The following is an 11,932-nucleotide window of genomic DNA, read 5'->3' as shown; positions in this document are numbered from 1 at the left end:
CTGGGGGTCAGAGCTTGGCCCTTTGCCTTTAGGTAACACATCCAGGGTTACTCAGAATCTCTTCCTTCACATTGCCTTTGCCTACTTGTCATCACTGCCCGGAGTTTTCTGCTCTAAGCAGCCCCTGGGGAGGCTTTGTCAGCAATGTCCCTCCGTGGGACCCATTAACACTGCAAGAAACAGTGGAGATTGCATCAGACACTGACTTCTTGAGAGGTTTCTTCAACTCCCTCTCCCTGTCTGAGGTTCATGGACTGGGCACCAAACCCACCCGAGGGGTCATTAAAACACCTTGGGCTGCTCCTCTGCTGCTGAGCTGGGCCGGGCTCCTGGGACAGAGGGAGCTCATGGCAAGCGGGCAGCGCTGAGGAGAGACAGCTCTGCCCAGGAGCAGCTCCTCTGCAGAGCGCAGCAGGGCTGAGGGCACTGCCTGCAGGCACCGAGGGGAGAGGATCAAGGCAGAGAGAGGTTAAAGGCAGTCTGGGGTGGGAGGACAGAGGCGAGCTCACTGGAGGAGAAATCTTCACAGCCCTTGACACGGTAATTCTCTGGGTGCAGGGCAATGCAGCTGCAGTTCATGGAGGGCTCTCGTAAAGCTGGCATGGTACCCAGGAATGTCACTCCTGTATAGAGGAGGAGGAGGTGCTCCAGAGCAGGGCTTCCCTGCTGCACCATGAGAGGGACAGGGCATGAGGGCTGCCTTCTGCCAGGGACGGCTGCAGGGTGTGAAGGTGGGTGTGCAGCCAGGGGTGCCCAGGGCTGTCCTTCCGAGCAGGGTCCCTGCACCCCCGGGGCTGGGTGCTGGGGCAGGGACTCTGCCGCCTGCCAGGGTCAGCACTCAGCCTGCCCGGGGAGCTCCCCACGGCGCTGTGGGGAGAAGCTGGGGGTGGAAGGAGAGACCAGTGCAATGGCAGGGTGCTTCTGCTGTTGAGAGGGTGCTGTGTGGGTCAGGGCTGCTCACAGCTCCACATCACTGCAGGATCTTCCCAGGAGACTTTTCAGGAAGCACAGCAAGGCAGGGGCTGCCTGAAAGGGAAGGATCCTGGTCTTTCACTCTTCTCCTCTGGGTTGTCTGGGTGGGCGATGGCACATAGAAATTAATCTCTCATTTCCGGAGGAGGCACTGAAATTCCAAGTCTGTTCCTCTGTTCCTGGTCACTTTTCCAGCCTCGCCAGGGTTGGTCTGATGTTCCCCTCAGAGCCTGCACACCCAGAGATGCCCCTGGGCAGTGTCCTGCTGCAGGGAGGGCTCTGCAGGGCAGAGCTGAGCAGGCAGCGGGTGGGATGGGCTCTGTGAGCACTGCCAGGGAGGAGACACAGGGGACAGAGAACCAGCTCCTGGCAGGGACAGCTGCAGGCAGCAGAGACAGGGACGGGGAGTGGGAGGACACTGCAAACGAGCACAGGGGGAGGGTGCGCTCAGGCAGCTCTCTTTCTGTGTTTCCCTGCAGATGTCTGCTGGGCACTGTCTGCGGGGCAATGAGCTGACTCTCTCTGTAGAACCTCCCATCGGAGGGACCCCCGAGTCTCTGCTTTGCCTGTCCTGTAGGGCTTGCAAGCTGCCCCCCAGAAAGGCACAGCTCTGCTGTGGGATCCTTGGGAGTGCGGAGCCTTTCCTTGGGGGTCGGCACTCTCCTGACAGAGGCAGTTGCTTCTCTCTGGGAGGGGTCGTGTCCTGCCCTCTCCATCACACCTCCACCTCTGGGCTGGGCTGGAGAAGAGTTTTCAGAGCTGTCCTTTGAAACAGGATTCCTCTGGTCTCATCAGAGTCCAGGTTTGGGGTTTTTTTTAAAAGAGTAATTTGTGTGTGAAGGCATCTTCAAGGCAGCAAAATGAAAACACAGGGCAGATGGGAATGGGACTGATGGATACTGCAGCTCTGTGAGAAAACACAGGCAAAATTATTAAAAAGACATGCCAAGCCTCTCTGCCACAGCCCACGTTCCTCTGAGACATGAGTGCAGATATTGAATTTTTACATGAAAGGTGGATTACATTTTACATCCCCTGTGAACATTGGAGCTGTCACAAGTCAGCTCCCATGTACCCACTGCAGCAGAGCAAAGCCGACTCCTCAGCAGCAGAAGGGCAGAGCTCCTGCTCCTCACAGCACACTCAGCCAGCACAAACGGGAGAAAGGAAATGCATTCCAACTGGGGGGGGGGGGTGGTGGTGGTGGTGTTTTTGTGAAAATTGGAGTGGCTTTTCTCAGAGAAATATGTCCTAATTCTTCCTGTCTTTTCCTTTTGTGCACAGAGCCCCATACTAAGAAATAGCCAATGTCCAACAGCAGCTCCATCACCCAGTTCCTCCTCCTGGCATTCGCAGACACGCGGGAGCTGCAGCTCTTGCACTTCTGCCTCTTCCTGGGCATCTACCTGGCTGCCCTCCTGGGCAATGGCCTCATCATCACCACCATAGTCTGCGACCACCACCTCCACAGCCCCATGTACTTCTTCCTCCTCAATCTCTCCCTCCTCGACCTGGGCTCCATCTCCACCACTGTCCCCAAAGCCATGGCCAATTCCCTCTGGGACACCAGGGCCATTTCCTATGCAGGATGTGCTGCTCAAGTATTTCTGTTTCTCTTTTTCACGTCAGCAGAGTTTTACCTTCTCACTTTCATGTCCTACGACCGCTACATTGCCATCTGCAAACCCCTGCACTACGGGACCCTCCTGGGCAGCAGAGCTTGTGTCCACATGGCAGCAGCTGCCTGGGGCAGTGGGTTGCTCACTTCTCTGCTGCATACGGCCAATACATTTTCACTACCACTCTGCCAAGGCAATGCTGTGGACCAGTTCTTCTGTGAAATCCCACAGATTGTAAATCTCTCCTGCTCAGATGCTTACCTCAGGGAAGTTGGGCTTCTTGTTTTTACTTTATTTTTTTCTTTTCTTTGTTTTCTTTTCATTGTGCTGTCCTACGTGGAGATCTTGAGGGCTGTGCTGAGGATCCCCTCTGAGCAGGGACCACATAAAGCCTTTTCCACGTGCCTCCCTCACCTGGCTGTGGTCTCCCTCTTAATTTGCACGGGCACGTTTGCCTACCTGAAGCCCCCCTCCATCTCCTCCCCATCCCTGAACCTGCTGGTGTCGTTTCTGTACTCGGTGGTGCCTCCAGCAGTGAACCCCCTCATCTACAGCATGAGGAACCAGGAGCTCAAGGATGCAGTGTGGAAACTGATGACTGGATGATTTTCAAAAGCAATAAACTTATTATCATCTTCTGCAAATCACTCCTAATGTGACTCATTACAGGCCAAGCCCATCTTCTGTAGTTTTTGGTGGCTTTGGTTGTGGGTTTGGGGTTTATTTGCTTTGTCTTACTTTGCACAATGTTGTCCATAAAGAATTGTCATTATTTGTGCCATTTGTAATTATATGTCTATCCAACGTTTGTGTTACCCAGGGTCTGTGTAAATAAGGAGCCATGCTGTCTGTGTGTTTAAACAAAACTAAGAACCCCTCAGTGACTTCTTTGAGATCCTTCCTTTGAGGCATTCTCTGGAGCTACAGGGTGAGTACGGGTGTGCAGAGGCGGAGAGGAAAAGAATCCCAGCACGGCAGCACTGCCAGGGAGCACCAGTGCCTGGTGTCTCCAGACCTGCTCACTTCCCACTTCTACTCTCTTCTTCTCAGCCCTTGCATTGGTGTAAGGCCTGAGTGCTCTGGCAGCTTGGGCACAGTCCTGCCATGTGGTAGTCCTGTGAAAACAGGGAGGGACAGGGAACGGGCACTTCTGTGACAGAGCTGGCCTCCACAACAGCGTTTCCATAAAGAAAGGTGATCTTCTCAGGGCACAGCCTGAAGGCTTAGGACTTGTTCCAAGGCTGCTCTCAAGAACATGCCCAAGAAAGTGGCCCCACTGATGAAAACTCCAGTGAACAGCTCAAGTGTGTGAGTGGGCAGGGTGGGGGCACACAGCAGGGTCATCGCACAGCCGGGCTCCTGCGAGAGACATGAAGGACCAGCAGAGCAGGGTCTGGCCTGTGCCCGTGTTCACTGGACACCCCGGGCACCTGCCCCAGGGCAGTCGTCACACACCAGCCAATAACCACCACCTTTTCCAGCACTAGCCTCTCACCCCAGCTGTTTAATAACAGTTTAATAAGTGAAATGAGGCAAAATGAAATAATAATGATAATAATAATAAAAATTGTAATGAAAAGGAAAATAACAACAACAACAAACAAGAAAGGCAAGTGGTACAAATGAAAACAATTGCTCACCACCCTCTGACCAATGCCCAGCCCAAGCAGTGGTCCCCCAGCCAGCTTTTCCCCTAGTTTCTATACTGAGCATGACATCACATGGTATGGAAAATCCCTTTGGTCAGTTGGGGTCAGCTGTCCTAGATGTGTCCCCTCCCAACTTCTTGTGCACCCCCAGCCTACTCGCTGGCGGGGTGGGGTGAGAAGCAGAAAAGCCCCATACTAGCTACTATGAAGAAAATTAACTCTATCCCAGCCAAAACCAGCACATTCTTCACCCCTTATTCCATACCATTTATGTCATACTCAGGTAGCACACCATCCAATACATTCTCCTTACCTACCATCACCCTTCCCATCCTTTCCTATAGTACACAGATATCATTCCCTTAGTCTATGGACCACCCCTGTGAAATGCCTGTAAAGTGCCCACAGATATCCACAAATGTCCATAAAATGTCCATTGAGTTCATTTAGTCCGTGACTTTGGGCTCCATCTGTTAATGGTGGTCACTCAGGAGAGAAGAGGTGTTGTATCGCGTGGAGTTATTGGGCACCACAGCCAGCTCAGGTCAGGTCACTGCTGCACTTGCACTGCTTCTTGTAAGGCTTGTCCTTCATTGGTTCAGGTGGTTCCTGCTATAGTAATTAATTCCTGTAACATGTAACTCAAATCATGGATCAGTTTCACCTAGAATTAAATCATCTTGAGGTACGCACTGGAGTCCACCATCCTTCTGCATTACCCACCAAGTGTACCCAGGTCCTTGAGCAAAAATAACCCGGCGAATAGGTTTACCTTTTCCTGAGGAAGGAATAACCCAGACTGCTTTTCCCAGCAAGTTCCTTATATGTACTACGGGAATCTTATCTCCTTCCACAGTGCACAGGGGTTTTGATTGGGCAGGGCCAGGTCGACTGGCAGAGCCTCTAGTGTTAACTAGCCAAGTGGCTTCTGCTGAATGTGTATCCCAATGCTTAAATGTCCCAGCACCCATTGCTTTCAGTGTCGTTTTTAACAGTGCGTTGTATCGTTCCATTTTCCCGGAGGCTGGTGCATGGTAGGGGATGTGATACACCCAGTCAATGCCATGCTCCTTGGCCCAGGTGTTAATGAGGTTGTTTCGGAAATGAGTCCCGTTGTCTGATTCAATTCTTTCAGGGGTGCCATGTCGCCATAAAATTTGCTTTTCAAGGCCCAAGATAGTGTTCCGGGCAGTGGCATGGGACACGGGGTATGTTTCTATCCATCCGGTAGTTGCTTCCACCATTGTAAGCACATGCTGCTTCCCGTGGCGGGTTCGTGGTAGTGTGATATAATCAACCTGCCAGGCTTCCCCGTATTGATATTTCAGCCATCGTCCTCTATACCAAAAAGGCTTCAGCCGCTTAGCTTGTTTGATTATGGCACATGTTTCACATTCATGGATAACCTGTGCAATGGCATCAATAGTCAAGTCCACCCCTCGATCACGAGCCCATTGGTATGTTGCATCCCTTCCTAAATGTCCTGATGTGTCATGGGCCCATCGAGCTACAAATAGCTCACCCTTATGTTCCCAATCCAGATCCACCTGAGCCACTTCAATTCTAGCAGCTTGGTCCACCCGCTCATTGTTTCAATGTTCTTCAGTGGCACGACTCTTGGGTATGTGAGCATCTACATGACGTACTTTGACAACCAGGTTCTCTATCCGAGCAGCAATACCTTGCCATAATTCAGCAGCCCAGATGGGCTTACCTCTGCGCTGCCAGTTGCTCTGCTTCCATTGCTGTAGCCACCCCCACAGGGCATTTGCCACCATCCATGAGTCCGTATAGAGATAAAGTACTGGCCATTTCCCTCGTTCAGCAATATCTAAAGCCAGCTGAATGGCTTTCACCTCTGCAAACTGACTTGATTCACCTTGTCCTTCAGCAGTTTCTGCAACTTGTCGCGTAGGACTCCACACAGCAGCTTTCCACCTTCGATGTTTTCCCACAATACGACAGGATCCATCTGTAAACAGGGCATATTGCTTCTCAGTCTCTGATAATTCATTATACAGAGGGGCCTCTTCAGCACGAGTCACCTCCTCTGGTGACAGTCTGAAGTTTCGGCCCTCTGGCCAGTCCATGATCACTTCCAGGATTCCCGGGCGGTCGGGGTTTCCCATCCGAGCTCGTTGCGTTATCAGTGCAACCCACTTACTCCATGTAGCATCAGTTGCGTGATGCGTAGAGGGGATCTTCCCTTTGAACATCCAGCCCAGCACAGGCAATCGAGGGGCCAAAAGGAGCTGTGCTTCAGTACCAACTACTTCCGAAGCAGCTCAAATTCCTTCATATGCTGCTAATATTTCTTTTTCAGTTGGAGTGTAACGGGCTTCAGATCCCCTATATCCCCGGCTCCAAAACCCTAGAGGCCGACCTCGAGTCTCCCCAGGTGCTTTCTGCCAGAGGCTCCAGGTGGGGCCGTTATCCCCGGCTGAGGTGTAAAGTACATTTTTCACATCTTGTCCTGTCCGGACCGGCCCAAGCGCTACTGCACGAACTATCTCCTGTTTAATTTGTTCAAAGGCTTGCTGCTGTTCAGGGCCCCATTCAAAGTCGTTCTTCTTCCGGGTCACTCGATAGAGAGGGCTTACGATCAGACTATAACTTGGAATATGCATTCTCCAGAAACCCACAACACCTAAGAAAGCTAGTGTTTCCTTTTTGTTAGTTGGTGGAGACATGGCTGTTATTTTATTGATCACATCCATTGGGATATGACGACGCCCATCCTGCCATTTTATTCCTAAAAACTGAATTTCCTGTGCAGGCCCTTTGACCTTACTTTGTTTTATAGCAAAACCAGCTTTCAGGAGAATCTGGATTATTCTTCTCCCCTTCTCAAACACTTCCTCCGCGGTGTTGCCCCACACAATGATGTCATCAATATACTGCAGGTGTTCGGGAGCTTCACCTTGTTCCAGTGCAGTCTGTATCAGCCCATGACAAATGGTAGGACTATGTTTCCACCCCTGGGGCAGTCGATTCCAGGTGTACTGGATACCCCTCCATGTGAAAGCAAACTGTGGCCTGCACTCTGCTGCCAGGGGGATCGAGAAAAACGCATTGGCGATATCTATTGTTGCGTACCATTTGGCAGCCTTTGACTCCCGTTCATATTGAAGTTCTAGCATGTCTGGTACGGCAGCACTCAGTGGCGGTGTGACTTCGTTCAGGCCTCGATAGTCCACTGTTAACCACCACTCTCCGTTAGATTTTTGCACGGGCCATATGGGACTCTTAAAGGGTGAATGAGTCTTACTGATCACTCCTTTCCAGTTGATGGATCAACTTATGGATGGGAACCAGGGAGTCTCGATTGGTGTGATATTGTTGCCGGTGCACTGTCATGGTAGCAATTGGCACCTGCTGTTCTTTAACTTGCAGCAACCCCACCACAGAAGGATCCTCTGAGAGACCAGGCAAGCCAGATGGCTGTTTAATTTCCTCCGTACTCAAAGCAGCTATACCAAAAGCCCACCGGTACCCTTTTGGGTCTCTGAAGTACCCTCTCCTGAGATAGTCTATGCCAAGGATGCACGGAGCCTCTGGACCAGTCACAATAGGGTGCTTTTGCCACTCATTCCCGGTTAGGCTTACTTCAGCCTCCAACACAGACAGTTCGTGGGATCCCCCTGTCACTCCAGAAATACAGATGGATTCCGCCCCCTTGTAATCTGATGGAATTAAAGTACACTGGGCACCGGTGTCCACTAGAGCTTTATACTCCCGTGGGGCTGATGTGCCAGGCCATCGAATCCACACAGTCCAGTAAAGCCGATTGTCCCTTTCCTCCGCCTGGCCGAAAGCAGGGCCCCTCTTCTCCTGGTCTGAGTCTTCATTACTTGGTTTCTGTAAGTGCATAACAGAGGTCCCTTCATCAGGATCAAAAGTACCGTCAGCCCTTCTACTCTGCCCAACAGACACTGGAGCAGTCATTTTCCTGGATGGATGCATTTTGGCTGTTGTTTTCCCTTGTAGTTCCTGCACCCGAGCTTCTAGTCTCCAGGTAGGTTGACCATCCCACTTCCTCATGTCCTCCCCCTGGTCACGCAGGAAGAACCACAGGGTTGCACGTGGTGTGCGCCACCGGTACCCTTTCGCTTGAACAGGAAAAGGCTGACTCTGAATAGCTGAGGCTTTGGTTGGAGTGGATGAGGAAAACCTACCCTTCTCAGCTTGCTCGAACATGTTTTGAGTCAGTCTGTGTCTGTCCGCAGCCGAGACACAATCACACATGGAGGGAGCAAGGTTATCTTCGTATTCTCGGAGTTGCCTGGCCAGTTCATCTATAGTTGGTGCCTCAATGTCTGTCCAGTTCATTATTGCCAGGGTGTGGGTGTAAGATGTTGCTGCATTTCGTACAAACTTTTGCCACATGGACCGTTTGCATTGGATTTCATCCGGGTCTTTGCATGCCTGGTCATTATAGATCACCTCCAACACGGCTAATTCCCTTAGATACTGGATGCCCCCCTCGATGTTGGTCCATTTCCTTCGAGATTTTGCGAGTTCTTCCTTGAAGGGATACCTGTCCTTCACACTTGACAGGAGTCGCTGCCAAAGACTGAGGACTCTTGCCTTTTTTCCAATACCTTTGTCAATGGCCTTGTCCTTAGCAAGGGATCCCAGCTGCCGGGCTTCCTTACCCTCCAATTCCTGACTACTGGCCCCAATATCCCAGCATCGAAGCAACCAGCTGAGAATTAGCTCACCTGGTTGACGGCTAAAATCTTTTTGCATATCTCGCAGCTCACTTAGGGATAGGGAGCGGGTGGTTTCTGTCTCATTGATTATCTCAGTCTCTTCCGCCTGTTCTTGTGGCTGCTCTGCTGCAGAAGAGGCTGCCTCTTCTGATTCTTTTTCCCTCTTAGGAGAAGCTTCTTCATCCCTTACTAAACGAGCTGATTTCCGCTTCCACTGTTTCTTTTTAGTTATAGGGGCGACGAATACAGTGCCTGATCTCTTTCCCCTCTCTTCTCCCTGAGGGTGCTGCATAGTATCAAGCAGTGTTTGGTAGATGCTGGCGAGGGCCCAGCACAGCACGGTAAGTTGTGCCTCTCTGGAGTAGCCATGGCATTTTTTTTTCAAACATTCTACCACTTCATCAGGATCCTGTAGTTGTTCAGGGGTGAAAGTCCAGATCATTGGAGGTGAGAAGTTCTCTAGATACCTGCCCATATTTTCCCACATGCCGTGCCACCCATGACCATACTCTCGTGGAACCTGGGTCATATTCCTAAATTGCTTGTTGACCTTAGAGAAAACTGAAGCAATATGTCTAAGGAATATCAATAGAAGTATTTTAACTGCCCAAGGATGTTCAAGGTACTGAGAGGTCATTGTCATGAGGGAGACAACATCACAGAAGAAGGAAGCAAGGGTGCTGTTCTGTATTTCCTCCACAAAAAAACTCTCAGAAGGAGTATAATTGTGAAGTATCTCCATGAGATGGTACCCAAAATACAGTAATGGCCTCAGCCCAGAGACCAAACACCAGATTACCCAGCTCAAGGTCAACATTTTAAAAACAAATCTTCCAGGCAAAATGTCACTAATTACTGCAGAGCAGAGCATACTGAAAAAGCACAGGCCAATCTTTAACAGATACAGCAAAAAGAAGATCATGGTGCAAATTAAACAGACTAATGTTGACCTATAACTTTTAAAGGATAGAAGTTCTGTTGAATCTGTTATTATCTCAAACCCTTCGAGCCCCACGTTGGGCGCCAAAAAGGACTTTCGTGGTTTAAGCCCAGCTGGCAACTAAGCACCACACAGCCGCTCACTCACTCCCCCCAGGTGGGGTGGGGGAGAGAACCAGAAGAGTAAAAGTGAGAAAACTCGTGGGCTGAGATAAAAACAGTTTAATAGGTAGAGCAAAAGAACACTGTGCGGAGAAGCAAAGCGAAAGAAGGAATTAATTCACCACTTCCCGTCGGCAGGCATGTGTTCAGCTATCTGCAGGGAAGCAGGGCTCTATCACGCGTAGCGGTTGCTCGGGAAGACAAACGCCATTACTCCGAATGTCCCCACCTTTCTTCTTCCTCCCCCGGCTTTATATACTGAGCATGATGTCATATGGTATGGAATATCCCTTTGGTCAGTTGGGGTCAGCTGTCCCGGCTGTGTTCCCTCCCAACTTCCCGTGCACCCCCAGCCCACTCACTGGTGGGGTGGGGTGAGGAGCAGAAAAGGCCTTGGCTCTGTGTGAGCCCTGTTCAGCAGTAACTAAACCATCCCTGCTTTATCAACACTGTTTCCAGCCCAAATCCAAAACACAGCCCCATACTAGCTGCTATGAAGAAAGTTAACCCCATCCCAGCCAAAATCAGCACAAGGAGGAACTCCACTGGTGATGTCCGCTTGTCCCATTCCTCTTTCTCCATGAAGTGCTGTAGGACCTTCTTTTCCCCACCTGGCAGGAAGGGAACCTGAGGAAGGGCATGCGCTTCTGTGTTTGTTGTACAAAGTAATCGTGAAGGAGTCACTGCCAGAGACAACATGGCGGTTTTCTCTCCTCTGACTGAATTCACACTTGGCTTAGGGGCTCCATTCCTCGTGAAAGGGCAGGAAGAGGTTCTTTGAGAGGGCCAAACTGCTCTTCTTGGAAGAACCTCCTCTCATGAGAGAGATGAGTTGCCGCACTGAGGTGCCTATTTCTGTGGAATGAGAGAGAATGTCCATTTGCTCACATTAGATTATGACACATGAAGTTATTCCCCATACTACCTGGCATAGACGTTAGCCAAGTTCTGCTTTCAAGCAACAGGAAGAGGGGCCCGACAGAAAAGCTCCATCATGCAAAAAAGCCTTTAGGGCAACACATCGTGCCATAGACTGATCTTCACCCTGAGGAAGAATGGACACTACACAGGATTAGTGGTCTCAACTCCCTGAAACATTTGCTTTCTGATGAGACAATTCTGTCCTGGGACAGTCCATCTCTTTCCACTGACCGAGAGTGGCCAGGAGTTACTAGCTTGCTAGTCGAAGGCAGTGCCAAGGGTCTGTTAGACAGGAGACTTAGAAGCAGATGTGAACTAGGGAGGGAAGGGCGGGGAAAACTGAATTCCAGCGAAAAGGCACCTGAGCTGTCTAAGCCAAATGAGGAAAAGTGATGTTGCCTGAGGAGGAGGGGAAAGGAACAAGGGTGATGATCATTTGCTGAACGTCTTTTCCTCCTCATCTTCTCTTTCTGAATGCATTTGGGCTGCCTCCCTGCAGTGTCACAGCACCTGGACCTCAGTATTCCCATCTGAGTTCTCAGGAATCCCTGTTCAGCATGGAAATGGTGACGGGGGGTGTCCCGCGGATGAGTGGGGGCTGAGGCCGTGCAGGATCATGATCAAGCACAGGTTTCCAGGAAAATCCTGGTACCTGTTGGATTGCCTGCCCAGGGAATGTCTGTGGCTGAAAGAGAGAGCACTTTGCCCACGCCTCCTCTTTGGGCTTTCATAACGCTTGGGTCAGAAAAAACACTGTCCCTGATGATTCCCTGTCTCAAACTTCATATCTTTACAGCAAGTTAGAGATGGCCGAGGCAGTCACCTAGACAGCCCAGAGAGCTCCTGGAATGGAGGAGCCCTTTTACTCAGTCATTCACCCCACCTACACTGGGGTGCCTTGGTCCTGAAGGTGCTTCCATGGGGAGGGTGCCTCAGATTCACTGCTCGCTCTAAATCA

General features: G+C 50.8%; 1 protein-coding gene across 1 annotated transcript; it reads left to right on the top strand.

Annotated features, from left to right (window-relative positions):
- Window positions 1-2,279: 2,279 nt before the first annotated feature.
- On the top strand, window positions 2,280-3,197 carry LOC104252053 (olfactory receptor 14J1). The gene has a single exon (XM_059835025.1). The coding sequence runs from the start codon at window positions 2,280-2,282 to the stop codon at window positions 3,195-3,197; it is 918 nt and encodes a 305-aa protein (XP_059691008.1).
- The last annotated feature ends 8,735 nt before the right edge of the window (window positions 3,198-11,932 follow it).

Source organism: Gavia stellata, unplaced genomic scaffold (genome assembly GCF_030936135.1).
Source record: "Gavia stellata isolate bGavSte3 unplaced genomic scaffold, bGavSte3.hap2 HAP2_SCAFFOLD_42, whole genome shotgun sequence".
In the NCBI taxonomy this organism is placed as follows: Eukaryota; Metazoa; Chordata; class Aves; order Gaviiformes; family Gaviidae; genus Gavia; species Gavia stellata.
This window is presented reverse-complemented; position numbering and strand designations above follow the sequence as displayed.

What these genes read in the sequence shown, in the direction of transcription:
- LOC104252053 (XM_059835025.1), top strand. Translation starts at nt 2,280, where the DNA reads ATGTCCAACAGCAGCTCCATCACCCAGTTCCTCCTCCTGGCATTCGCA.